The 25,005-nt window shown below is 37.9% G+C and overlaps 1 protein-coding gene across 2 annotated transcripts in view; it reads left to right on the plus strand.

Annotated features, from left to right (window-relative positions):
- TOX (thymocyte selection associated high mobility group box) overlaps positions 1-25,005 on the plus strand; it is a 296,755-nt gene that overhangs the window by 123,309 nt on the left and 148,441 nt on the right. Inside the window, exon 2 of one of the 2 annotated variants that reach the window (XM_033125688.1) lies at positions 24,504-24,569. The exons of the other annotated variant lie outside the window; for it this stretch is intronic. Within the exon in view, the coding sequence (XP_032981579.1) occupies positions 24,504-24,569 (66 nt within the window). The remainder of the gene's footprint in view (positions 1-24,503; positions 24,570-25,005) is intronic. 2 annotated transcript variants of the gene reach the window in all.

The raw sequence follows: 25,005 nt of genomic DNA on the forward strand, positions 1-25,005 counted from the left end.
TGTCTGTTGTCCTACATTTCCCCCTGTCCTTTGACTCCCTTCACCATGGTGAGACAAATGGCTGGTGTGATTGTAGGCATTCTGTGTCAGTTGGGCTTAGATGCAAGTGCCCTGTTGGGCCTGGTTCGCAGATGATACGAGTGTCTGGGAAAGTGATGAACACTGTGTGACACAAACTTAATATTAGGTATTTTTCTAGGATTCTTTGCCTATCCTAACTTCAGAACCTAACTCCACAGAGAACGAAACTCTTCTGGACTTCCAGCCTGTCCAAATTTCTCCAAAACATGCGCAAACATATTGATGTCAAGCTCTAGGCTGCTTAAGGAGGCAATGAAATTCAGAGTCGAGGCTCCTAAATTAAGCTTCATTTACCTTTACATTATAACAGCCAGGGCTTACTTCACAGCAGGATGATCTAGGAATGAAGCCTGAAGGCCATGGGCAAGTTAGGCGGTGTCACTCCTTCTCTCTTTTTTATTCAGCTCTTTTTCTGTCTTAATATGTCTTTTCGTTTTGTACTCAAGACAGTGAGTGAGTGTATCATTTATCGGCTAATAAGTCGTCTGACAAGATAGCCACTTTGTACCTAATTGTTCTGTTTATTTATGTATTATTGATGAACCCAGACTTGAATTCTGCTTCCCTTGGAGTCTACTTGATAAATCTCTTGGCTAGTCCTAAAACGTTGAATTACTTGCTGGAGCAGAATACATGACATTGCTTTTACTTTGTATTCCTAAAGTCCCTGGATATACATTTCAATATCTGTGTTTAACAGTAAGAAATAAAATAAGATACATAATTCAAATTGCTCTTTGAAATTTAAAAATAGAAGGTATAAAACACATTCATCAAATCATTTTCTGACTCGAGGCTTATACGGTCTCCATTGCTTAAAGTTACATTGAACTGTAGGAACTAAATCCCAAACTATAATCTCACATGCTTTACTGTGGTTTCAGTTGCAACCAATGGAATTGCACACCAGCAAATGAGAGTGAGGATTGGGAATCTATATTCTATTTCTAAATCCTGTGGTAGTTTTCACTGGACACCAGAGCTGAGACACCAGGACCCAGCTCTGAACCCCATGAAGATTTTCCTGCTCTTTCCGATCCTCTGATTAGCAGAGCCACTTCCCTTAAGTGTCCTCTCTGTCCCGTGTTTCTCCATCAATAACTTTAAGTGATGACACTTAAGTACTACTATGTTTAAGCAGAGTAGTGAGGATTTTTAAATGAACTTATTGAAGTGCATTGAGATTAGACCATGCCTTTCATGTTATAAGGATTAGTATTTGAACAATAATCAGAGCACTGAAATTATAGATCAACATATGTGAGAATTTTTTTGTCCCTTACAAGATTTATAGCTACTGATGAATCATCAGATGTCCCTTTGTGCTCTCAGGTCCCTCTGTACTCACAAGCAGAAGAAATGGAGGTTTTAAAAATGGGAGGGCTTCTTGCAACCTTCAAACATGTTCGTTCCTGGTAAAACCCAAAGGGTTAGGGATCATTTCACAAGGCCCTAGGTAGGACGTATTCACCAATCTGCAGAAAAACAAGAGCATATGTTCATTTGATCTCTTAACTACAGAACCAAACAACTTCTTGAAAATGTATACCTATCCCGCCTTTATTATACATTTTGATGCTTTGTTCATCAAGGGGATTTTTTAGCTGTCTTTTAAAACTTGTGGTAATACACATATAACATGAAATTTACCACCCTAAACACTTTTAGATGTACATTCACATTACTGTACAACTAAGCTCTAGAACTGTGTATATACCACATTTTGTTTCTCCATTCATCTATAGGTGACACTTGGGTTGCTTCCACCTTTTGGCTATTATGAATAACGCTTCTGTGAACTTGGGTACAAATATCTATTCCAGTCCTTGCTTTCAATCCTTTGGGTATGTACCCAGAAATGGAATTGCTAGATCATGTGGTAATTCTATGTTTAATTTTCTGAGGAACTGTTAGATTGTTTTCTATGGTAGCTGTACCATTTTCCATTTCCACCAGCAGTGCACAAGTTTTGTAATTTCTCCACATCCTCGCCAACACTTGTTATGTTCTGTTTTTCTTTGTTTCTTTTTAATACAATAGTCATCCAAATGGGTGTGAAGTGCTATCTAATTGTGGTTTTGATTTGAATTTCTCTGATGATTCATGATGTTGAGCATCTTTTCATGTGCTTACTGGCCATTTGCATGATCTTTTTGAAGAACTGTCTATTCAAGTCCTTTGCCTATTTTTTTTTTTAAACAGGCTTGTTTGTTTTTCGTTATTGAGTTGTAGGAGTTCTTTATATATTTTGGGATATTAATCCCTTATCAGATATACGACTTACAAATGTTTTCTTCCATCCTGTGGGTTGCCTTTCACTCTGATTATGTCCTCTAATGCACAGAAGTTTTAAATTTTGATGTAGTCCAGCTTATCTATTTTTGTTGTTGCCTGTGCTTTTGCTGTTATACCCAAGACATAATTGCCAAATCTAATGTCATGAAGCTGTTCCTCATCATCATGGTTTTTGGGCATTCATATTTATTTTTTAAAACTATTATATTAAAAGATCACCTACCTTGACTACTCAAGGTAGTACATTAGCCCTCCTTTAAGTTTTTTTTTTTTTTTTCAGGAGCAAACTGGCCTCACCTTAGCACCAGCCCTACATTTCAGGGACACATATGCAATGAAGCAAGTCATTCATCGCTAGTGAAGGGAATTTTTCCACTGATGGGCCAAATTACTTCCATGTGCACTTTGCTAACAGATCCAAGTGGAGAATTTCTGAAATGTATTCACTGCATGTGATCTTGAATGTAGCATTGGGCTTATTCAGTACTTTTTTCAGATGAACCTCTATAGGAGAAAAGGATGGTGATTATTTCACTGGAGAATAAACTCAAAAGCATACTTTGAAGAAAGAAGAAAGGGGCACTGAAAAAAATATCACCAGAATGGATTTGGCTTTTCAAGGTGGAACGCTTAACTATTTCTATTCATTTGACATTATTTTTATGACAGTCTACATCTTTTTAGTGACTGATTTTAACAACTATCCTTGATGTATATAGAACTAGTGATATAATGATTTCCCTTCCACAAATGCAGAAGTTGAGACTCAGAAACTTTGTCTACTTATCCAAAGTTTGTGGCATTTAAGAGATAGAAAATAGATTGGAGCCTAGAACTTTCTACTCTCTCTGTGCCAGTGGATCTCAAATAATGGTTCCTGGGCCAGCAGTATCAGCATCATCTGAGAACTTGTTAGACACTCCAGTTCTTAGTCCCCTTTCCTGACCTACTGACTTGAAAACTTAGGGGGGTGGGGTGGTCCAGTAGTCTGTGTTTTAAAAAGCCCTGTAGGGAATTCTGTCACATGACATGTATGGGAACTGCTACTCTGCAGTAGTGTGTCCACACCTCTGTTCTCAATGAGCTTACAAGCTAGTATTAGGTTGGTGCAAAAGTGCGGTTTAAAAAGTTAAAAATAATTGCAAAACCGCAATTGGTTTTGCACCAACCTAATAGATAAAATAAGACACATATATAGGTGTTTCAGGTAGACTGTGATATCAGTGTAAGAAGAAAAGTAATGGGGAGTTTTCCAATTCAGGGGATGAATAAATACCACTCAGGTTCGAAGATCAGGGAAGGCTATAAAAGAAGAATGGTGGAGTCTGGATATTTGGAAATGAAGTATGATATTCCAAACAGAGGAACCGCATGAATAAATGCAGCTAGGAGGGGAATGGTGAACTCAGAGGGCATATGGAGCAGCTTAGTTTGGCAGTGGTTGCAGCTTCACTGAGCTGAGAGCAGATGGCAGAGAGCTTTGGATATCAAAATAAGAAGACTTCATTTTATTCAATTGGTGGTAAGAAGCCAGGGCATATTTTGAGCAGGGGAGAACTATGTTCAAAGCTGTAATTTATGAAATTATTCTCAGAATTCTATTGGCTGGATTGCGTTCAGAGAAACCTGGGGATAGAAGACCAGTTAGAAGAGTGTGACAAAAGTCTGGAAAACAGGTAATAATGACATATGAGGTCTGACGATTAGGTTTGCAAACTCATCCTAGAAAAAGTGCTCCATACCTCATTGCTGAATATCACTATGGTCACCTTCGAAGTACTCCCCTTGGGAAGCTATGCACCGATGCCAGAGCCTAGTCCACCCTTCAAAGCAATTTTGGAGCTCTTTTTCTGGAATGGCCATCAGAGCTGTCGCATTGTGCTTGATATCCTGAATGTCATCAAAATGTCTTCTTTTCAATATTTCTTTTATCTTCGGGTAAGGAAAGAAGGCATTGGGGGCCAGATCAGGTGAGTAGGAAGGGTGTTCCAATAGAGTTATTTGTTTACTGGCTAAAAACTCCCTCACAGACAGAGCCATGAGTGCTAGTGCATCGTCGTGATGCACGAGGCATGAATTGTTGGCGAAAAGTTCAGGTCGCCTAACTTTTTCGTGCAGCCTTTTTAGCACTTTGAAATAGTAAACTTGGTTAACTGTTTGTCCAATTGGCACAAATCATAATGAATAATCCCCCGATTTCAAAAAAGGTTAGCAACATGGTTGCAACAAGTTCACGAGCCTAATTGTCAAACCTCATAGATTAGGATTGAAGCAGTGAGAGTGGGTATTTCAGATCTATAATCTGCAGAATTTAATACCGTGTTTCCCAAAAAAATAAGATCAGGTCTTATATTAATTTTTGCTCCAAAAGACACATTAGGGCTTATGTTCAGGGGATGTCATCCTGAAAAATCATACTAGGGCTTATTTTCCGGTTAGGTCTTATTTTGGGGGAAACACAGCATGTAGGAGAGAGAAGTATCCAAAAAAAATTAAGTTGTGAGATTCAGTGACTCAGGAGCCTGAGATGTGTCATTAATAAAAATAGAGGAACAGTTTTAGAAGGAAGAAGAATTGAGCCTTGAACATAGTCAATTTGGAATTCTGACAGGTTTCTTTGATGAAGATGGCCAGCAGGGAGTAAAAATGAAATGATGGATGTAGGCAGAGGTATCATTCCTGAAAAAATATTTGAGAATCAATACATGTAGAAATGAGCTCACTCCTGAGAAGAGGATTCAGGGAGCCATTTTGAGAGGTGGCACTCAGGGATCAGGAAAGGGAGTGGGGGCAGAGAAGAGGCTTTGGGGGAGACCAACATGAAAATTAAAGACTGAGAAATCCAAGAGAGAAGTATTGGTTGTCAGTTCTAGATGAGGAAAGAGAATGAGAAACAGTGTAAGGAGTGCAGATGCCGGCACAAAACTTCAAGGGGTCAAGAGACGAGAGTAGGTGGTTGGAAAAGGCATGCAGCAAATGTACCAAGTTATTTTGAGAAGTTTTGTGACAATGGGAAGGAGAGAGATAAATTAGTAACTTAAGGGAGCAGTTGAGTGTAGAGAAGAATCATTGGTTGGTTGTTGGGTTTTGTTTATTTTTAAGAATAAAAAAGAATGTGAGGCTTTTTGTAGGCAGAGAGATGATAAAAGATGAGAAATAGCTGATTGGACAAATTACCAGAGGAGGATATAGTTGAAAGTGTAAGGGGAAGGCTATTCTTGAGAAGGAGAAAAAGAAACCAAAAAGATAGAACAAAGAAAAAATGTGGTTTCAAGCACACGTTTGGAGATAGGAGGAGAATGGAGGCAGCGTATTCAGGTAGTTTTTCTGTACAGTAAGAGTCAAGGCCATTGTTGGAGAGAGGTCCTCAGGAATTGAATATTTAAGGATAAAGAGAAAACTTGGGATAGGCAAGGTGGGGAATGTGATGGAAACTCAATGAGAGTTCTCGCCTACATCCATCTTTTCATTTTTACTTCCTGCTGGTCATCTTTATCAAAGAAACCTGTCAGAATCCCAAATTGACTGTGATTAAGGTTCAACTCTTTTTTCCTTCTAAAACTGTTCCTCTATTTTTATTAATGACACTTCTCAGACTCCTGAATCACTGGATCTCATAACTTAAATACCTTGAGAATACTTCTCTCTTTTTCATACTAAATCCTGCAGAGTATAGATCTGAAATACCCACTCCCACTGCTTCAACTCTAATCCATGCCCTTACCATCTGCTATCCAGACTACTGCCATACGCTTCTACGTCACTGGTCTTCTATCCCCAGGTTTCTCTTAAAGCTATCCATCCAATATAATTCTGAAAATAGTTGTAGCTTTGAATATGGTTCACCCTTGGTCAAAAAAGGCTGAGCTAATTAGTGCCTGGTTCAGATTGGAAAACACAATTGCACAGTGGAATTAAATCAATACAACTTCATGATTCTCTCTAGCAATATCATGTGGCTTTGAAGCAGGGACTAAGAAAGCAAGATCGTGGGATTTCCTCAGAATTGGGGAAGTATAAGACAGGCACAGGAAAAGAAAAAAAGACAAAGATGTAAAATAGGGTAGTAGATAGAGCTTCCTTGAAATGATCAATGATGAAATGTAGGCTGCATCTCCCTGGAGTCAAACAAAGACTAGAGTGAAGTGACATTATTAAAGGTCATGAAAGAACAGATAGAAGAATCAGAAGTTAAAAAATGGCAGAGGTGAGTGGAAGGGGAAGAAGTCATAGTCAGAGCGAGGAATTTTATAACTTGATGTCTATGGAGGGCAGTCCTGTATGAGGACAAGTTCACATTACTACTAGTACCTACAGAAAGTTGAAGTGCAGTCATTAATTGAAAGTGTAATAACAACAAAAAAAGTGAAGGAAATTTGTGAAAAGATTAGCAACAGGGATATTGAAATCAGGAAAGGTAATGAATAAAAAGAAAAGGAAGATAGGACATTGTTCTCGAAAATGGTAGATGACAACGATTGGGACAGAGAAAATGTGGGATAAGGAGATACTGTAGACTCCAAAAGAGGATAAGTTGAAAATGGCAGTGGAGTGACGCTCTGGAAGGGACCTATTCTAATCTCTACTTCTTGACCTGTGAGATGAGGGTGTGGAAAGGATTATCTGCATCGGGGAAGTGGAAGAAGCTTCAAAGCATGTTCAAGATTTTTTTTTCCCTAAATTAGGAAACAGTGAGTAGACTTGAAGAGGGGCTCATCCAGATTGATTGAATCACATCAGCAGCTGTGAGTCCTGAGGGCAGGGACCACCTTATCTTGGTCTTTTTTTCACTGTGCCTTCTAGGAATATGTCTGGAGTTTAGCTAGCGGTGGTAGCATAATAAATGCTGGATTAATGAGTGAATCAGTGAATAAATTTTTTAAGTCAATCAATGAGGTAAGGAGAGTGAGACAGATAACAAGAATATTGTTAATTTGTACTCCATTTTAAGAAAAAGTTTACAGGAAACAGAAGGTTTAAGAGCAGGCACAAGATACATTCTAAATAGAAGAGTAGTTCTTAGGCTTTTTCAAAGTTCAGCTCCTAATGTAATTCTGGACAAATTTTTAATAGTAACTTGTGGGGTTTTGGAGGACTGACTGTAAAGCAGCTCAAAAGAGACAACTGATGAGATGCTCTACTCCTGTATTAAACAGTTCGTACAATAGGATCGAGAAGAGAGGAGACAGGCTGTAGCTCCATCATATTTTCTTTTTTCCTTCCCCCTTACTTCTCATTTCTTACTCTGAGGCTTTATAGCTGAGGAGCCTAATGCTATTGGGTGAATAAGGCCAGACAGTCTTTTTTAAAAAAACAGCTTTATTGAGGTGTCATTTACTTTCCATGAAATTCCTCCGTGCTAACTGGACAAGGAAATAATTTTTATTATATTCACAGAATTGTACAAGCATCTGCAAAATCCAGTTTTAGGATATTTCTTCATCATCCCTAAAAGATCTTTCATGGATTGGACTAATCTTAATGAGTTCGGTGTAAGAGTCATAGCTACATTTATTCAGTGCTTACCAGGGTCTGAGCGCTGTTTTAAGCAGTTTATAGGCACGGACTCATTTAATTCTTACAATGACCCATGAGATAGGCACTTTTGTTTCCCTATTTCACAGACAGAAAAACTGAGACATTACCCACAGAGAGTACCAAACAGGTAAAGCCAGCATTCGAACTCAAGCATGCTAGCTGCAAAGCTGTTTTTCTTAGCTACCATGCCGTATTGCTTTTTAATGTATACTGGTCATTTGAGAAGCAGGACGGAAATAGCAACAACTATCTATGTTCTTTCTCTGTTTAACTTTATATCATCAGTATGGAGTGAGAAGTACAGCTTTAATGCGAAAATATCCATACATTTCCATACATTTCCCTTAAGTAGCTGATACTGGAGCTACTGAAAAATTATGAATAATTTTATGTGAAACACAATGAAGTTTGAGTTTTGGCAGTTATCTGGTTAACAAATTAGATCATTGGAGCAAAGAAATTGTCTCTGGCGGTTTGAAATATCTAGTACGGCTATCCATGTTCATCAAATTAATAGGATAATTGCCAGTTCTCTACTCTACTTTGTCTGTATCAACATAGCCTAAAACACAAATGGAAGGTTTTGCCCAGATGATATAAATTTAGTCACTTGCAAACATTCCTGGTCACTAACCTAGAAAGACTGGGGATAGTTGGAAATGTTCCCAGAAATTCAGTTTCAGTATGGAACAGCACAAAAAATACAATGGCAGTCTTGCCTCTTTATGAAATCAACTACTGACGTTTTAATCCATGTAAAATTCTGTATCTACTTACAGATATTTCTGGAAAGATATCATGTCAAATGAGCAGAGCATTAAATAGGCATATCATTTTCCATAACCCTTCCCTAATGTTAATTTAAGAAAAATCCAATTAATACTAAGTGTGGTGAAGATACCAGTAGGAGCTTAGACTAGGGGCTTTATTTTTAGCAACAGCACTTTTTGGAGTTAGATAGAGGCAGTACTGGCTGAACAGAATCCTCCTAACTTTATGGAGACAATTTTTTTTAAAAGCCACCAATGTAGCTCTTTTTCTGTAGACTACTGTGGTGGGCACATGTCATTATTCATTTGTCAAGACCCGTAGAATGTCCAACACCAAGAGTGATTGCTAATGTAAACTATGGGCGTTGGGTGATAATGACATGTCACTGTAGGTTCATGGATTGTAACAAATGCACCGCTGTGTTGTGCCTGGTCAGTAATGGGGGAGGTTGTGCCCATGTGGAGTCAGAGGAGATATGAGAACTCTCTGTACTTCGCACTCAATTTTGCCGTGAATATAAAACTGCCCTAAAAAGTTTGTCATTTTTTAAAAGTCTCAACAATATGCTATTTTAAAAAGCAAATCTGTACTTTTCTGTCTAGGAATGAATAGTGTCTAAATGCTTATAAGCATTAGGTAGTTTATTTCCGCTAGGATTATCAGAGCCCTTTGTATGCACATTCCTGCGTCATTCATTAAAATTACTTAGCTAGATTGAAAGGTGCGTCCCAGCAGTACAAGTGTCCACCATTTCAAGGTGTGGAGGAGAGCCCAGACCAACTTCTCCCAGAGTTCTGCCTTATATAGATTTTTGTTTCTGAACACTTCTAATTTGCTATGTTTTCTGATTCCATTCAGACGAGAGTGGCCTTAGGCTCCCCTTTCCCACTTCCACTCCTCCACTGGGAATATCCAGGACTTTGTGAATTGCCTGGGGGCATCTTGAATCCCACGCAGACTTCCCTTAGCTGCTCTGTACATTCCTGAGAAATTTCCCTTGATGCTCAACCGCCACTTTCGATGTGAATGAAACACATAACGTTATTAACCAATTAAGTCATGATTGAGAAGATAAGCATGCTGCCTAAAAAATATGGAGTAATTCCAAATTCAGAGTACTTATTAGTTAGTTTTAAATTTGTTGCTCTTGCTCTTTTAGAAGATAACTCAGTCATAGACTCCCCTTCCTTAGAAAAATCAAAAAGATGACTTTATATTTTTATAAAATATAAAAATATTTTGGGAGATAGGGTTTGATAAATAGTGTCCACCCATTCTCCCCAATATTATATATGCACATCACATATATCTATATATCTATATCTATATTTATCTCAAAGAACAATATATATGTCTACTTGAAAGCCAGGAAGACTCCTTGAAAAATAATGGGTACTGTGAATTAGATGTAACTGCCTTCTGTTGCTAAAAAAAAATTTTTCTTTTCAGATAGATAACATCATGTGGAAATATTTACTGCCCTAAGAACTGCATGAAACACAGTGGTGCAATTCCAATTCCATTTATAAAATTAATACTGTCATCTACTCAGAATACTAATGGTTTTAATGAAGAAGCAGCATCTTGCAAACAAATAATTAGTTTTGCGCATGAAAGGATAAATAGAATCCTAATTAACAAATCGCTAATTTTTCTTACAGCTTTTAGGTTTTAACCATGACAAGTGGCAGATTTTATGTGTAGTTTGAAGAATTTATTTTGTTGTTCTGTAATTAGCCAGAATAATTGTTAACTCCAAAGTTTATGTAATACAGTGTGTGTTTATGATCTCATCTCTCATCCCATAGTTTGTCATGAAAATGACCAAAACCTCACACTCGACCCATAGGCCAGGGTTTCTCAACAGCAGCACTGTTGACATGGGAGCTGGATAATTCTTTTCTATGGGAGCTGTCCTGTGCATCATAGGATATACAGGACCATCCCTGGCCTCAACCCACTAGATGCCAGTAGCACTCCTCAGTCATGATAATCAGAAGTGGAGGGGGGCAGATTGCCCCCAGTTGAAAACCACTTCTGCAGACGATGTGAGTTGTATTGTATAGCCATCATGATATTATTAAATAGAATGAGCAAAGCTATGGCCAAGCAATTGAAAAACCAAAAACCAAATCAAATTTTGAATCCAAAAAAGTCCAAGGAAATGCTTATAACCATCTAAATAATGGAATTGCTTGAACTATGTGGTTAATGTAGTTGGCATTACAGAAATCCTCATTAAGTCAGCTTCACACCTTTAAGAATGTTTGACTAAAGAAGTCTTAAGTGACTGCTAATGGATAAAATAGAAAGAGGAGTTCTGGAGAAAATGGCAAATGCATGAAGCCTCCTAGGCTTTCCTTTAAAAATGCATATCCACAAACACTTTCCTTTTCAACAATCTCACGGTGTGAAAATTCATTGTTTAAAAGGTACAGTTTACAATCTACATAAAGGTTACAAAGTACAGGTTTTGAAAAAATACATTAACTTTTGGAACCACTAATACAAATGGATTATTACAAATACAGTTTTATTGCCTGAAAATGGGATGCAGTGGGGGTATCGTAAAATATAGATTTTAAATATTAGATGCTGGATAGTTTCTTGTCATGTGTCTAAAGAGCTTTTTTGCCGAAATTATATGAAATGGTGAATAGGCACTATAATATAACTTTCAGAGGAAAGTCATATTAGCTGTGAAGAAAAGGCAACATCGTTCTGCTTTTAAAATAAAAATCCATCTTAGATAATTTAGTCTTGCTCTAATGTTTAGTTTCTATCCTATTCTACTTCAATATATGTTTAAATTATTTGTTTCAAGTTTAATGTCTCATGTTACATTGAAGGATTTCTGAATTCAAAACTCATTAGATATATTTAAAACATGTACATTCTGTTCAGAACTATTCAGAAGGCATTTCAACCAAAAAAAAAAAAATCCTGAAACCACTTAATCTAACGTTAATATTAATTTACTTAATGGCTATAAAAACATATTATGCCAGAATTTTTTATAGCAAATAGGAAATGTAGAAAAGATATTAATAATGTAATATTTCTTACAGCAGGTGAAATAATAGTTACAGAGCAGTAGCGATTACATAATTTCTTTGATGTGAGCATTATAAGGAACATTAAGTGATTACTGAAATAGTTTAAGTATCTATGGTTACCTAAGGTTATGCAGTTGTTGAACTAGAATAATAATTGTTATATACTACCATAAAATACAATGAACAGTTGTCATCTTAGGGATAATATAATGCATAAAGCTAATAAGCTATAGCAAATAAAATGCTATAGAAGACCTATATGATCCTATATTATACTCCTATGTATTTAAGTATAGCATTGCATTTTTTTATGCGCAAACTGTCTGAAATCTTCATTTTATGCCAATAAGTTTGCTTGAAGCAATTTTAGTGACTGTGACATGGTGTAGTTTACTATGGCTGGGTAATATTTTTCTCTGTGAGTTAAGAGAAGAGTTCAATAGTGTTTTCCATTTTCAGACAACTTCCACTGTAGTTTTGTGTGGCAGGTTTTGATATTGTACCATAGCTACTCCCCTATATAATCTAAAATAGCTTAAATATTAGCCAAATAAAAAACATTTCAGGAGAAAAATATTTTGTATACACTCTTAGTAAAGGAATATATACATAGTTAAAGAACGTGTGTACGTGCATATTTACATGCACATACATACCCATGGTGCTCTACAAACTGTCCATGTATTTGGTGATTGCACTATTACTTTCGTTTGCCCATTCCATTGCTTTTTGCTTATCTAATATTTAAGATGGGATCCTGCATTTACATATAGAGTAATAAAAAATAATGTCTACGTAGCATTTTCCGTATTAAAGACTTTTTCACAGGTTAATTTAAGGCACTTTGAGACTGATTCTTTCCACTACTTTCTGCCTATCATTTTTTCCAATTAATAATGGAAACAGTCAAATAAACTTACCATGAGGGGGAAGTACCATAGTTTCCAGAATGTAGCACAGGGTTTATATGTTTAGTGCTTTACAATTTACAAATGCTTTCCCATATCTCATTTGAATCTGAAATAATTGCATGAAGAAAGTACTTTCATTTCCAAGACCAGTCTGCTAGGAAGTGTCAGAATCAGGCCTCCTACCTGAGTCACTTTTTCAAACTCACTCCATGATGGGATCTCTCCTAAATTCTGTCCTATTCTGCCATGCCTACAAGGAAACAAGAGGCCTGAATTACTTACAAGCCACATGGGAAGAAGAGGAATGAATTACGATGTTTGCCAATCCAGTTGGCTTTTCATTAGCATGCTGGTATAGATTTGGAGGTGATTCAGAGAGCAAAATGTTCACTAGCAGCTTGACGTCAGCATGAAAAAATAAACCAGCTTGATCTGGAGCAGCATGGGTACAATCTGCTTACTGAACCTGGACTTGTCTACTTGGTACCACAAAGCTTTTAGCTATTCTCTAAGTTCTCATAGAATGAACTTCTTTTCAAATTATTTAAACCAAAGTGACTGAAGAAAATTTGGTCCCTGTAAAATAGGAAGAAATGGAAAACTAGAGTGTGATCTGTTTTATGGAAGCTTTTGTCCAGTTCCCCTGGAGGATCAGTTATTTTCATGGGCAGAAATTGATGTGGAAATGAAAGCACATGGAATAAATGTTACTGCAGAATAATGAAATGGTGATATATCTGCAATGCTTTTAGTTCTCACAGTATCGCATGGAATTTATTGAATCATTTATTTAATGTTATTTAGTAAATAATAAGTTCTAGTCATATGCTGAGTTCTGGGGATAGGAAAATAAAAGTGCTCATCGTCCAATGTAAGAGAGACGTAGTGAAACAATGACAGTAAAAGGAGCTATAGGCTGCAACAAACACCAGATGCCAGAGAGAACTTGCAGAGGCACAGAGAAGGGACCCTAAATCATCAGTGATGTCAGGTAAGGCTTACCTTCTGGGGGGAAGATTCTCCTTGGCTGGAGAGTCCAAGTTTATGCCTGTTGTTCAACCATAATCAGCAATACCGCCTCCTTCCCCTCTAAGAAGTGCTCCAGGTTGGTTGATACATTCCATGATCATCTTATTACTAGGAAATAGGAAAGGAAATAACAGGGAGTAAAAGGTAGAAAGGTTTTCCAGTTAGAGGAGATAATGAGAAGGAATAAAGGCAGGGATTTGACGGGCTATATGTAAACCATTAAGCAAGGATGAAATGCAGAGTGACGAGATGCAGACAGGAGTGATGTTAAAAATACTTAAGATTGGCATGGCACTGGCCATTTAGAGTGGACACCAGCCATAAACAAGTGGTGCTGCTGTTCACAAAATAAGGGCCTCGTGTTCTAAGGAAGTTGAAATTTACCTTGAAAACCTTAGGGAGTATTGAAGGATTTTAAGCAGTGGAGGATGAGAGGAAGATTAGTTAATGTACTCAGGTTAGCTTGGTCTAGGTCATCGAGCAGTAAAGAGAAAGGTAAGGGACTTGTTTTGAGTATCTACTAGACACGTGCATTGTGCTAGGCGCTTCCCATGCAGGTCTGGCCCTCATGACAGTCCTGTGATGGGGCCCTGGAAGCTCACAGAGGCTGTATCTCCCCAACGTCCACAACTATTGAGTGGCAGAGATGGGTCTCAAACCCTACTCTAGGTTATTCAACTCTGTTTTCCCTCTAACATACTTTCTGCATCCATCAAGGACTACTGTCGTCCAGTTGGAGTGGACTATGAAATAGAGTATGTACTTATAGGAAGTACCCATTATCATTAAGTGGGGATTGTCACTAAAATAGTAGAATGAAGTTGGTTGTCATGGTAGTCATTGAATTGGTTGTGATATTCACTAATTCTACAGTGACTTTGGGATATCTAAGACTCGCTTGTTGATTGGTCCTCTTTGTTTGCAAGGGTCTTGTTTCCCTCTAGCATATCTTATTAGGTCCTTTCTTGCCACCAGGCAGACCTGGAATTAATGCTCTACTCTATCCCCTCCAAATGACTTAATTCTTTAAGGCTCAGTCTCCATATTGGTAAAAGGACACGAATACAGTTTGCCTCACAATTTAAGGATTAAATTGAGTGAGCATATGTGTACCAAGCACACAGTAAATATTCAATAAATGTTAGTTGCCATCACTGAAAATGTGGTCTGGCACACAGTAGGTGCAAAGTGAACATTTGTTGAATGAATGAGTGAATGAGTGAATGAATGTTTACTACATTTTAATCTGGGAATGTGTCGTTTACCATTGAATTTTGATGTACCAGCAAGACCATGCTAGATGGTTCACCCCTGATAGTACCATGTGGTAGTGATATTTTCTTCTCTCAATTTTTCAGCAAAATAGCCTCCCATGGTGCCATTCCAGAAAGTAAAACAGAGGAAACCAATCAGCCCTCACCATGCAGTATAAATAAGGCTTTGAGTAGAAACAGGCATGTTGTTTCCAGCAACAAGACTTCCACTTTCAGCTCCAATGTGTTTCTGGCAACACATGCTGCTATGAAAAGGACATTGTCACAAGGAAGGATGAAGTATTTGGGAGAATACTAACTCCACCCCATGAAAAGTCAAATGGAAGTGGGAGAATGATCTAGGGAGATTCGTTAGAACTACTACCACGTTTCCCTGAAAATAAGACCTAGCCAGACAATCAGCTCTAATGCATCTTTTGGAGCAAAAATTAATATAAGACCCGGTGTTACATTATATTATATTACATTACATTATATTATATTATAATATACCCGGTCTTATATTATAGTAAAATAAGACTGGGTATTATATTATATTACATTACATTACATTACATTACATTACATTACATTACATTATATTATATTATAGATCCGGTCTTATAGTAAAATAAGACCGGGTCTTATATTAATTTTTACTCCAAAAGACGCATTAGAGCTGATTGTCTGGCTAGGTCTTATTTTCAGAGAAACATGGTATAAACAAGAAGATAATAAAGAAGAAACTTTGGAATTGAAACTCTATAAATATGTGTAATGACTATGCTTTAGGAAGGGAACATCTTATACATGAGGCCTTAAGCTGAAGCAAGGAAAATTATGCCATAATCATCATAAAAATGTGGATAAGTCAGGAGGGAAAACCACATGAAATCACAGTTAAATATCAACGGAGAGTAGGCAAAAATAGATACAACTATATAGTGTTTGAGGATGTTAAGAAAAGTCAAAAATTGTATACTTCTTTTGATTTAACGAATGGATTGTGTGACTTTTCATGTTTCTTAAAATGAAAGGTACATGACCACAGAGCTTTGTTTCCTTTCACAATGGACAAACCCATACTTAGTGACTTGAAGGATATTTTTTCCCTGCTATTTAATCCAGTTCTTTAAAATGTCATTATGTTTTAATTTAGAAAACAAACTCTCTGGAACCTGAAAAAAATTAATGTCAAAGAACCTTTGTATTTCTAAGTGGTCAGGTTTATCCTGAATATACCAAAATATATTTCAACACCTGTCCTACCATTAGGAGGTTTTAATTACCAAAAGTCTATTCCTGTAACATTATTGTTATATTTAGTCACAATGTTATTTTCTGAGTAATAATAATAGGGAAGTGAGAATCTCCATCTTAATAACTCTGTACCTTCCTATTTGTATTTTCATTTGATACTACCACTTTTAATCCAAAAAACTATTCAAAATTGTTTGTCCTCAAATCTTTTTTTTTTAAAAAAAAAAAGGTTTTTATCCCCTTCAATTGTCATCTAACCAGTCTAACTTCTCTGTTAATCTTTTTTATACATCTGTCATTCAAATCTCATAACCTTTTCAGTGTTCTGAACTCTTGCTAGTCTCTTCCTTTTTTCTTGCTTTGAGGTTCCCAGAACAGAACCTGCTCTTCCAGACAAGACATGTGTAAAAAACTATTGTCACCTTTTTCTTTACATGTCAGATACTAAAAAATGTTCACTGTGCTTAAAAGGGAATACTAGCAATAAAAGAGCCAGCCCCCAAAAAGTAATGACTTTCATACTTTTCCTTCCACATCTAGGTAGGATTTAGGTACCGTAGTAAACGAGGTGAGGGCTGATCTGACGTGGAAATAAGTGAGCTTAGGTAAGGATTGCCAGCAAGTTTGAACGTTCTTCTCCACTTGGGCTCCTATTAGATGGATTCAGAAAAATCTGTCTTAACACATGACAAGTCAGAAGAATGTTCTGAACTAATTCTTTGAAACTACTCAGAGTTTCAACCATGCAGTATAGTTTTACAGCTTTACGATTTATAGAAGCTCAAATTACTTGGGAATTCATTTCAAAAATAAGGTTCCAGTGTGGAATCAAAAATCATTGCTCCTGATTTTCCAATATCAGACACTTTGTGGAGGTCTTTTAGTAAAAATCACAGGTGGATGTCTTGCATGTTTTGATTTGATTAAACTTATTTCCATTAAATTCTCCAGAGTGAATTTGGAGTGATAGTTAAGCCTTTCTCCACACATTCTTTTCTTTCTTGAATAATGCATACTGAAACTGAATTGCTTTGCGCTGAAATTTTAGGGTTAGTGAAGTTTTCTAGAAACTTGCTTTTTTTCACTTGAAACTGCAGTGATGTTTTTATGATATAGGAAAACCCTAGTTCTTCCATTTATTACTATTTCATGAGTTCGTTTCCGTGTTTGCACAGGAATTTAAAATAGATTAATGATTCTTAAAAATAATATAATGAAGGCAGAAAAAAAGACGGGATGAGATTAGTGTAGCAGTGCAGTGAAGAAGAGCACAGTCACTTACTGTGCACTGTCTTAGTCCCAGTTCTCCAGGAAGCAGAGCCTGAGGTGAAAGCTCACCGTCTACTCTGCGAGTGCAACCCCAAGAAAACAGGAGTGAGGGAGATAGAAAGTGAGACAGGGAGGCAGGAAGAGCAAAATGGAAGATGCATGTTTCCATGATGCCACAGCTTTGCAACCAATCATCACTGGTCGCTGTGAGGGACGTGTCTAAAGAGGCCACAGGGAACCCTATGGGCCGGTCCTCTCCACTGGGCCATATTTTCTTAGCATCCTCAGGATATGTTACGCAGCCCTTCTGCACAGACTCTGGGGGAGGCAGAACCTCTTTGGCTCTGGACCAGGTGCAGAGCTTCTTGATGTGAGGCTTGGGGCCCCGTAGCTGTGGCGGCAGAAGGAGTGTGTCTGGGGCTTCATGACCATGGGCATGGTGTCAGACATTCTGAGAAGCAAAGGCCAGTGGCCAAGGCCTGAGGGTCAGGCAGGCTGAGCAGACCTGGGGAACATGTGATTGGATCCATCTCAGACAAGTTACCTAAGTCCTTTGTGTCTCACTTTTGTCATTTGTAAGATGTGAGTAGTAACAGTCACTGTATTACAAGATTGTAAAACAGTTAAATGCCTTCATATAGTTAAAGCAACTAGAATGTGCCTGCAAAAGCTAAAGCTGGTCTCAACCATGGTAGCAACATTATCTTAAGTGTGGAGCCTATAAGGTCACTACTTAAAAGAATACCGTGTTCATTTGAGTTAATAAGCTTGGTGTGTTTGTTTAAAAACAAACAAACATTGAATTGCAGCCATACCCTTAGCAGCAGGAGGAAAATGCCGCTCTGACTCTCTTCAAGTCATGCCTTTGAGTCTGGGTGTAGGACAGCATTTATGAGTACAGATTCAAGTTATATACATAGCATTATTTTGAAAATTTCAGTTCTCAAAGTTAACAAAGGAAACGTGATATACAATTCTTCCCCAAATAAATACATCACTTGCACAAAAAGGAGAACATAAATTCACTTCAAACGGAGTCCAGCTTCTAAAGTTGTGCGTACAATCTAATTGTGGGTACTATAGTATTCTCCCTCTCCCTCTCCAGTGGCCAAGTCTTCCAAACAGCCGTGCTATGCCCAGGTCATATTTCCTCTCCATGCCATTCAGATCTGCAGCAGAGTGTTTACCACTCGAGTTCAAGTGACAGGAGCTCGAGTGAGAGGGGTTTCTCTTTCCTAATTCAGCTCTGTGTGCTCCCAGGTTGTAACACATATGCATTCAAAGCACTAATAGACTAACTCTGCTTTCTGTTCCGTGGGTGTTGATAGCCTGCGCGCGGCTGGTCTCCTTTCCTTGCAGTGCGAGCTGCTCTTCTGGCCCACTGTGCTCAGCGCAGGTTTCATTCAGCCTGGCTCGGCATGGAGGCAGACTGCCTCAGATAGACTATCTTGCATGAACACTTTCAGCCTTGAAACTGGAAGGTAAATAAGCACATGTTCCCTCTCCAGCGCCTCCTGAACTTTCCCCTTGAGAATGGGAGGTTGTGTAGTAAGTGTAGGAGTGCGCTTTGCTCAGTTTTTATTGGCTCCATGTTACTATGTGAGTGAGCAGCCATGTAATAGCTACGTTCATGCCCACATTATCACCCTTCCCATCATGCTTAGAGCTTTCAAAATGCCTTACTGTGCATGAAACAGCGTAAGTCTTTGACTTCATTGACCACACTTGTTATTTCCTCCATTGGACACACACACACACACACACACACACACACACACACACAAAGATGACTTGTAGTCTTATATTAGCCAAGGAATACAAAAACGGATATTTTATTTTGAGGATATTACCTCTCTTATAATGATTTATTATAAGGCATCTTCTAAGAAATGTCAAATTAACTCCCTTTATAAACATTTCCATTTTTAACTCTTTAAAAAAAAAAAATCAAAGTATCAAATATTCCTTCAGAAAACACCCAGAAATGTAAGGTTTCCCTTTTATAGGCAACACAATGTGGTACTGTTTTCATGAATTCCATGAGGTTTCCCCCTACCCCGCCCTTCTCCAGCAGCAGTTTTCTGGTTTTCTTCTAATGGTTTCCCTAAAAAGATCCCATTTCCTGTACCAGCGCTAATGATTGATTTACATTTCACATTCTATCTTTGATTTTTCTTGTTTTAGTGGTTTCGGTAGCCTAATATTGCCCATTTTTGCTCATCATTCACTGTGTTCAGACAGTGTTGGATGTCTGCTTTCAGTTTTTAAATAGAAGAAATAATAACCACCTAGTTTGAAAAGCTCTTTGGGATTATGGGTTTGGTTAATATCCTCTAAAAACAATTTCAAAAAATTGTAGTAGAAGATTATAAATGACTTTTTATGTGATTGCATCCCCTGGTGCTTTGAAATAAAAACACAATAAAGAGTATAAAAGCACTTGGTCAGAAAGGCTAATCCTGAGCTGATGCCATTTACATTTAGATTTAAATAAGTCAGCCTATTTATTCTTTCAAACTTTGTTTCACAGTTTTAAATGGGGACTGCATGGAATTTAAAAGTCCCAGTATGCTTAGATACATTTTGAAAAGTTAGAATGCCTAAATTCAGTTGTCTTTTAAGAATAATAACTGTGATAAACATAAGGAGTAAGGAATTGTAATTAGTAATTTTTAGTGAAACAATGTATTGCAACAGTTATTGATAAGGGTCATCTAATATGTGGTCCAAGTGAAGTGAGGTGAGGTCATTGGGGTAATAAGCAAGTGCTGTGCCTTCCAGAATGTGGGGTATGTAAACAAGCCATGGACAAACAGTCATAGAGTGCGATCCCCACTTTTTATAAGTGATGGAGTAAAAACAGTCTGACAACTCTTCTAGAAATCCAGACCTTGATTCTATGCTCAGATGGGCCACGTGACCAATAAAAAGTCTTTTTCTTCAATCATAACATGAGGGGTACAGATATGATGCCTTCAGGGACTTTTCCAAGACCTACAATCTAGATCTCTATTGCACTATGATTCAAAGGACAAGTAGACATACGCCCATGACACAGGATGTGTTCTAAGAATGTTGAGATCCCTGGAACCAGCTGCTAGACAGGGTGTGATGGGGTGGAGCTGTGACAAGCACAATTATGACATTTACTTGACAGGGTCTGTGTGGGGAAGGGGTGGGGCCACGAGATCTTGGCTGATTTCTCTCCCTGAGTCCAAGGGTTTGTCCAACCACAAGGGGACTGGCTGGGCCTGTCTGACACACGGACATATTTTTGTTTGTTGACTCCAAATTCTTCATAAAAAGGGCATACACTCATTTATAGCCACGTTTCTTGATTCTTGGCCAATCTATATGTGTGTTAATTAAATAAAAACCTTGAGGAAGAAGTTGATCCAGCATTTGAGTAATGGTGTCCTGGCGATTTCTGTACATTTTTTTTCTTTTTTCTTTTTAAGGCTTCTGCTCTTACAGCAACCAGGTTAAATATACTGTAAGATTTTGAGTTGATCCCTTTCAAAAGCCTTCAAACCTTTCTCTAAAAAGCTGATTCTTCTTCCTTTTCTCAAGTCACTGCTCTCTCTAGGAAGGTAATCTATTTAAATAACAAATATCATTTAAGTTTGGTTAATTAGCTATTCCTTGAGGACTTTGTATGTGCTGACCCTAAGCTACAGAAGCACTAAAGACACCTAAGATGTGCGTGGTGTCCTCTGGTAGCTCACAGCCCTTTGGAATTAGCCCCCTAATAGCAAAACCTGCCTGGAACCAGGGAACTGTCTACAGGAGCCCAGAGGCTGGAGACAGCCCAGCCCTGACTAAGGGAAGCTGAAGGGTGTAAGGAGAATTTCAACAAGTAAAAGGGAAGGGACACCTTCTGAACAAAGAGGTGTGACTGCATGTGGGATGCACTTGGGCACGGAGAGTGGGCTCTGTGAGGCCAGAGACTCTCAGAGCAAAATCAGCATGGCTTCTGCTCCGCTAGAAAGCAAGCAGTAGCATGAAATATATGTCATCTCTTCACGTGTTTCTACATCGTATGTCCTCCAGAAATAAGATTTTGGAAGAGTCATGAATATCTTGATAGTAATCAAAGTAGCCATCTGTATTAGTTAATGTTCACCAGAGAAACAGAACCAACAGGATGCATCCATGCATAGAAAGAGATTTATTGTAAGGAATTGTCTCATGCAATTATGGAGGCGGAGAAGTCCCAAGATCTGTAGTTGGGAAGTTGGAGACTCAGGAGAATTAATGGTATAGTTCTAGTACAAAAGCTGGCAGGCTTGCAACCTAATAAGAGCTGATGTTTCCATTTGAGTCTGAAGGCAGGAAAAGACTAATATCCCGGTTCATCAGTCAAGCTGGAGGTGTTCCCCTCTTACTGTCAGGAAGATCAGCCTTATTGTTCTAGTCAAGCCTTCAACTGATTGGATGAGGCCCACCTATTTTAGGGAGGGCAATCTGCTTTACTCAGTCTACCAATTCAAATGTTAATTTTATCCAAAAAACATCCTCCCAGACACACCCAGAATAATATTTGACCAATATCTGGGCACCCTGTGGCCCAGTTAAGTTGACAAATAAAATTAACTCTCACACCACCTCTCAGTCTTGTAAGGCTTAATTATAAAGCATTCGGGGACATTTCACCAACCTGATTACTAAGTTGACAGCTCACCAAGACTCATGAGTTTTTGGAAGTCTTACAATATTGTAGACATTCTGGACAATATGTTCTGGTGGTTAAGTGCATATGCTAGAAAGCCAGTATGCTTGGCTTTGAGTCCCAGCCCTGCCTCTTAAGAGTTGTGTAACATTGAGTATCTAACTTAAATTCTCTGTGCCTTTTTATCTGTATTTGTAAAATGTAGGTAATAATAATACCTAACTCTTTGTTGTTCTGAATGTTAAATCAGTTCATACACATCAGTTAATGTACAGATACCAGTAGGTGATGGGGACATAAAATGTACTCAATAAAAATTCCTATAGCCATATACTGTCATTGTAAAATGCTGTTTCAGCCTTGGCTCAATGTTATTTGAGCATTGGTACTTTCTGAGGAAAGAATCCTTACCAAGAGCAGTTAACACTGAATATACCCAATTAGCATACACTTTGGATAGAGTAAAACCAAAACTCCAAAGCCTTCGCTGGCTTCAGAACGACACCAGATTTAGAAAATGAGTTAGAGAAGATGAAATAGAAAGTAGCACATTTATAGAATATGCACAGGCAGTGGAGTGTTTGATTCACTTCACTACTTCTGTTCAATTTAGTTTGTTACAGTCAGAGAAACTGTCCATATTTTAAATGGTTCTTTGGCATCTTAACATTAAAAACATTTGCAAACAAACCAACAGTGGGTGGGGGTGGAGAAATGCTAATTGATGCTCTTTGGTGGGTTTTGACTTGTCAGGCATAACGGGCGGGCCGGCGGATTGATTGGGGCTGGGATTGTCTTGGGTTGAAGATGTTCACCTGGCTGATGGAAAGGCAACCTTGGGTAAGTCACTTGGATTCAGGGCTCTTGAGCCAGATGACAAAGCAACCACCTGTGCAGCTAGTCTTTTCTAAGTGTGCTATTTCTGATTTGTCCCAAGAACCACACCATTCAATAAGTGATTTCATGTCTGTTTAGATAAGTTTGTTCACATAACATGAAATATATTTGCAGGGTGACGTGGGAGGAAATTCTTCGGTTCTTTTAACTTAACCTCGTGAGTGCTTCAGTGTCCTTCGGGAGATCTTGACTTGCAGATTCTGTATATGTGAATCTTCAGGGCACCCACTGCTGCTGACTACAGTTCAGAAGCTTTGGTGTGTTCCCTAGTGTTTGTACAACCGTCTTATGCTAGCACCTCATAAGTGATGCAATGTGGTGTCAGTAACACAATTTTTTTTCTCTTTTTTTTGATGGCATATAAAGTATATTCATATTACTGTGTACTTGCACTTCCCTCAATAATACTATTCTTTCTTGAGAAGGAATTTTTCAGATTTTCAAGTTCCCATGTCTGAAATTAGTCTGGCAATGAAATTATATTCAGACTCAGCTCTTTGAAGCCGGCTGTATTAGTCCATTTGATTATTTCCTTGGGAAAATTCTCCCCCTAAGTAAAACAGGAATGCCTTGCCCATTTATCAAGTGACTAAAGATTGTTGAGGATTAAGTCTGAATGGAGTGATTACTGCTTACAAAAACCCAAATAATGGAAAGTATGTTGTTATTGTTGTTATTGCTTGAACTATCCCATGGTTCCTTGGTTGTGAATCTCCTCCTCCCATCTTCTTCCTACCTTGTAAATCTGTGTATAAATTCCTATGCATTTGTAACACTTACATTAATTTTAGGTCTTTGAAAAACTTCAGTGAGGAAAATTTAATCATCGAGTCCATATATTTTTATTATTATTCACTGTTATCACCATTCTTAGTCATGGATGTAGTGGCACGTGCTCTTTCAAATAGTATTGAAAGTTAAAAAATTTTAATCATAAGGCTGTTGTGATGAAGCCAATTTTAGTCTATTAGAAAAACACCGCACTTTTTCATTTTTGAGAGCTAACCTCAGAATGCATTGAGCTGTGCCTTAGTCTATTTTCCATTATCCTCCCCACCACCCCGAGAAATCATGCCATTCAGTTAATACTTCATTACAACCGAACTGCAATATGTATACATGGTATGCAAAATGAGCCATTTTGTTTTAAAACAGATTGCAGATGAAAGGAAACCATTCATTTCTTGCTTGCTTGCTGTAATTACGAGAGTACTAATTACTCCGAATCACTGACATCCAGGGTCAAGAAGGATGACAACAGAAACATCAAAGCTGTGGCTCACTTGCTATGACAGATTTCCCGTATTCCCAACCACAGTATTTTTTTTTTACGGCTACTGTTTTCCAATTTGATAGTGGAAAACAAAACAAAACACACACACACACACAAAAAAAAAAAAAAAAACAGGAAAAAACAACACCAAACCTGCACACAGTCAAGATTGCTGAATGTTTACTATTATTTCATTCGCAGTTTGACGGTGAGAACATGTATATGAGCATGACAGAGCCGAGCCAGGACTATGTGCCAGCCAGCCAGGTGGGTTAATTAATCTTCTCTGCCTTGTTTCAAATTGTAATTAAACAAATTCAAAGAGTTGCATTGCAAATGAGTAGCACTATCAGTAACTGCTGCAATCAGGAATAATCATAATTTATAAACAAAGCATTTAAGCCTTGTTTCCAGTTAATGAGATAGAGCTGATAAAACACCAAAGTTGGCATTTGTTGAAAGATACTACCTTGTTTCCCCTCCAGAACAGCAAGCAGCTGTTTTGCCAGCATGATCTTTCCTAAACAGTTGTTTTACCTTTAGGAAATAAAGTCTTTACAGGTGCAGGTTATTTGTGCTTCTGACTATAGATAAGTTAATCATTTTAAGCTACACATGTCACAAATAGCTTTAATTATCAACTGTTGGGGCAGTTTTCAATAAAATGTTATATTTATAACCAAAATCGCTATGTGGCTGCTTT

The sequence above is a fragment of the Rhinolophus ferrumequinum genome, chromosome 14 (assembly GCF_004115265.2).
Source record: "Rhinolophus ferrumequinum isolate MPI-CBG mRhiFer1 chromosome 14, mRhiFer1_v1.p, whole genome shotgun sequence".
NCBI classification, from domain to species: Eukaryota; Metazoa; Chordata; class Mammalia; order Chiroptera; family Rhinolophidae; genus Rhinolophus; species Rhinolophus ferrumequinum.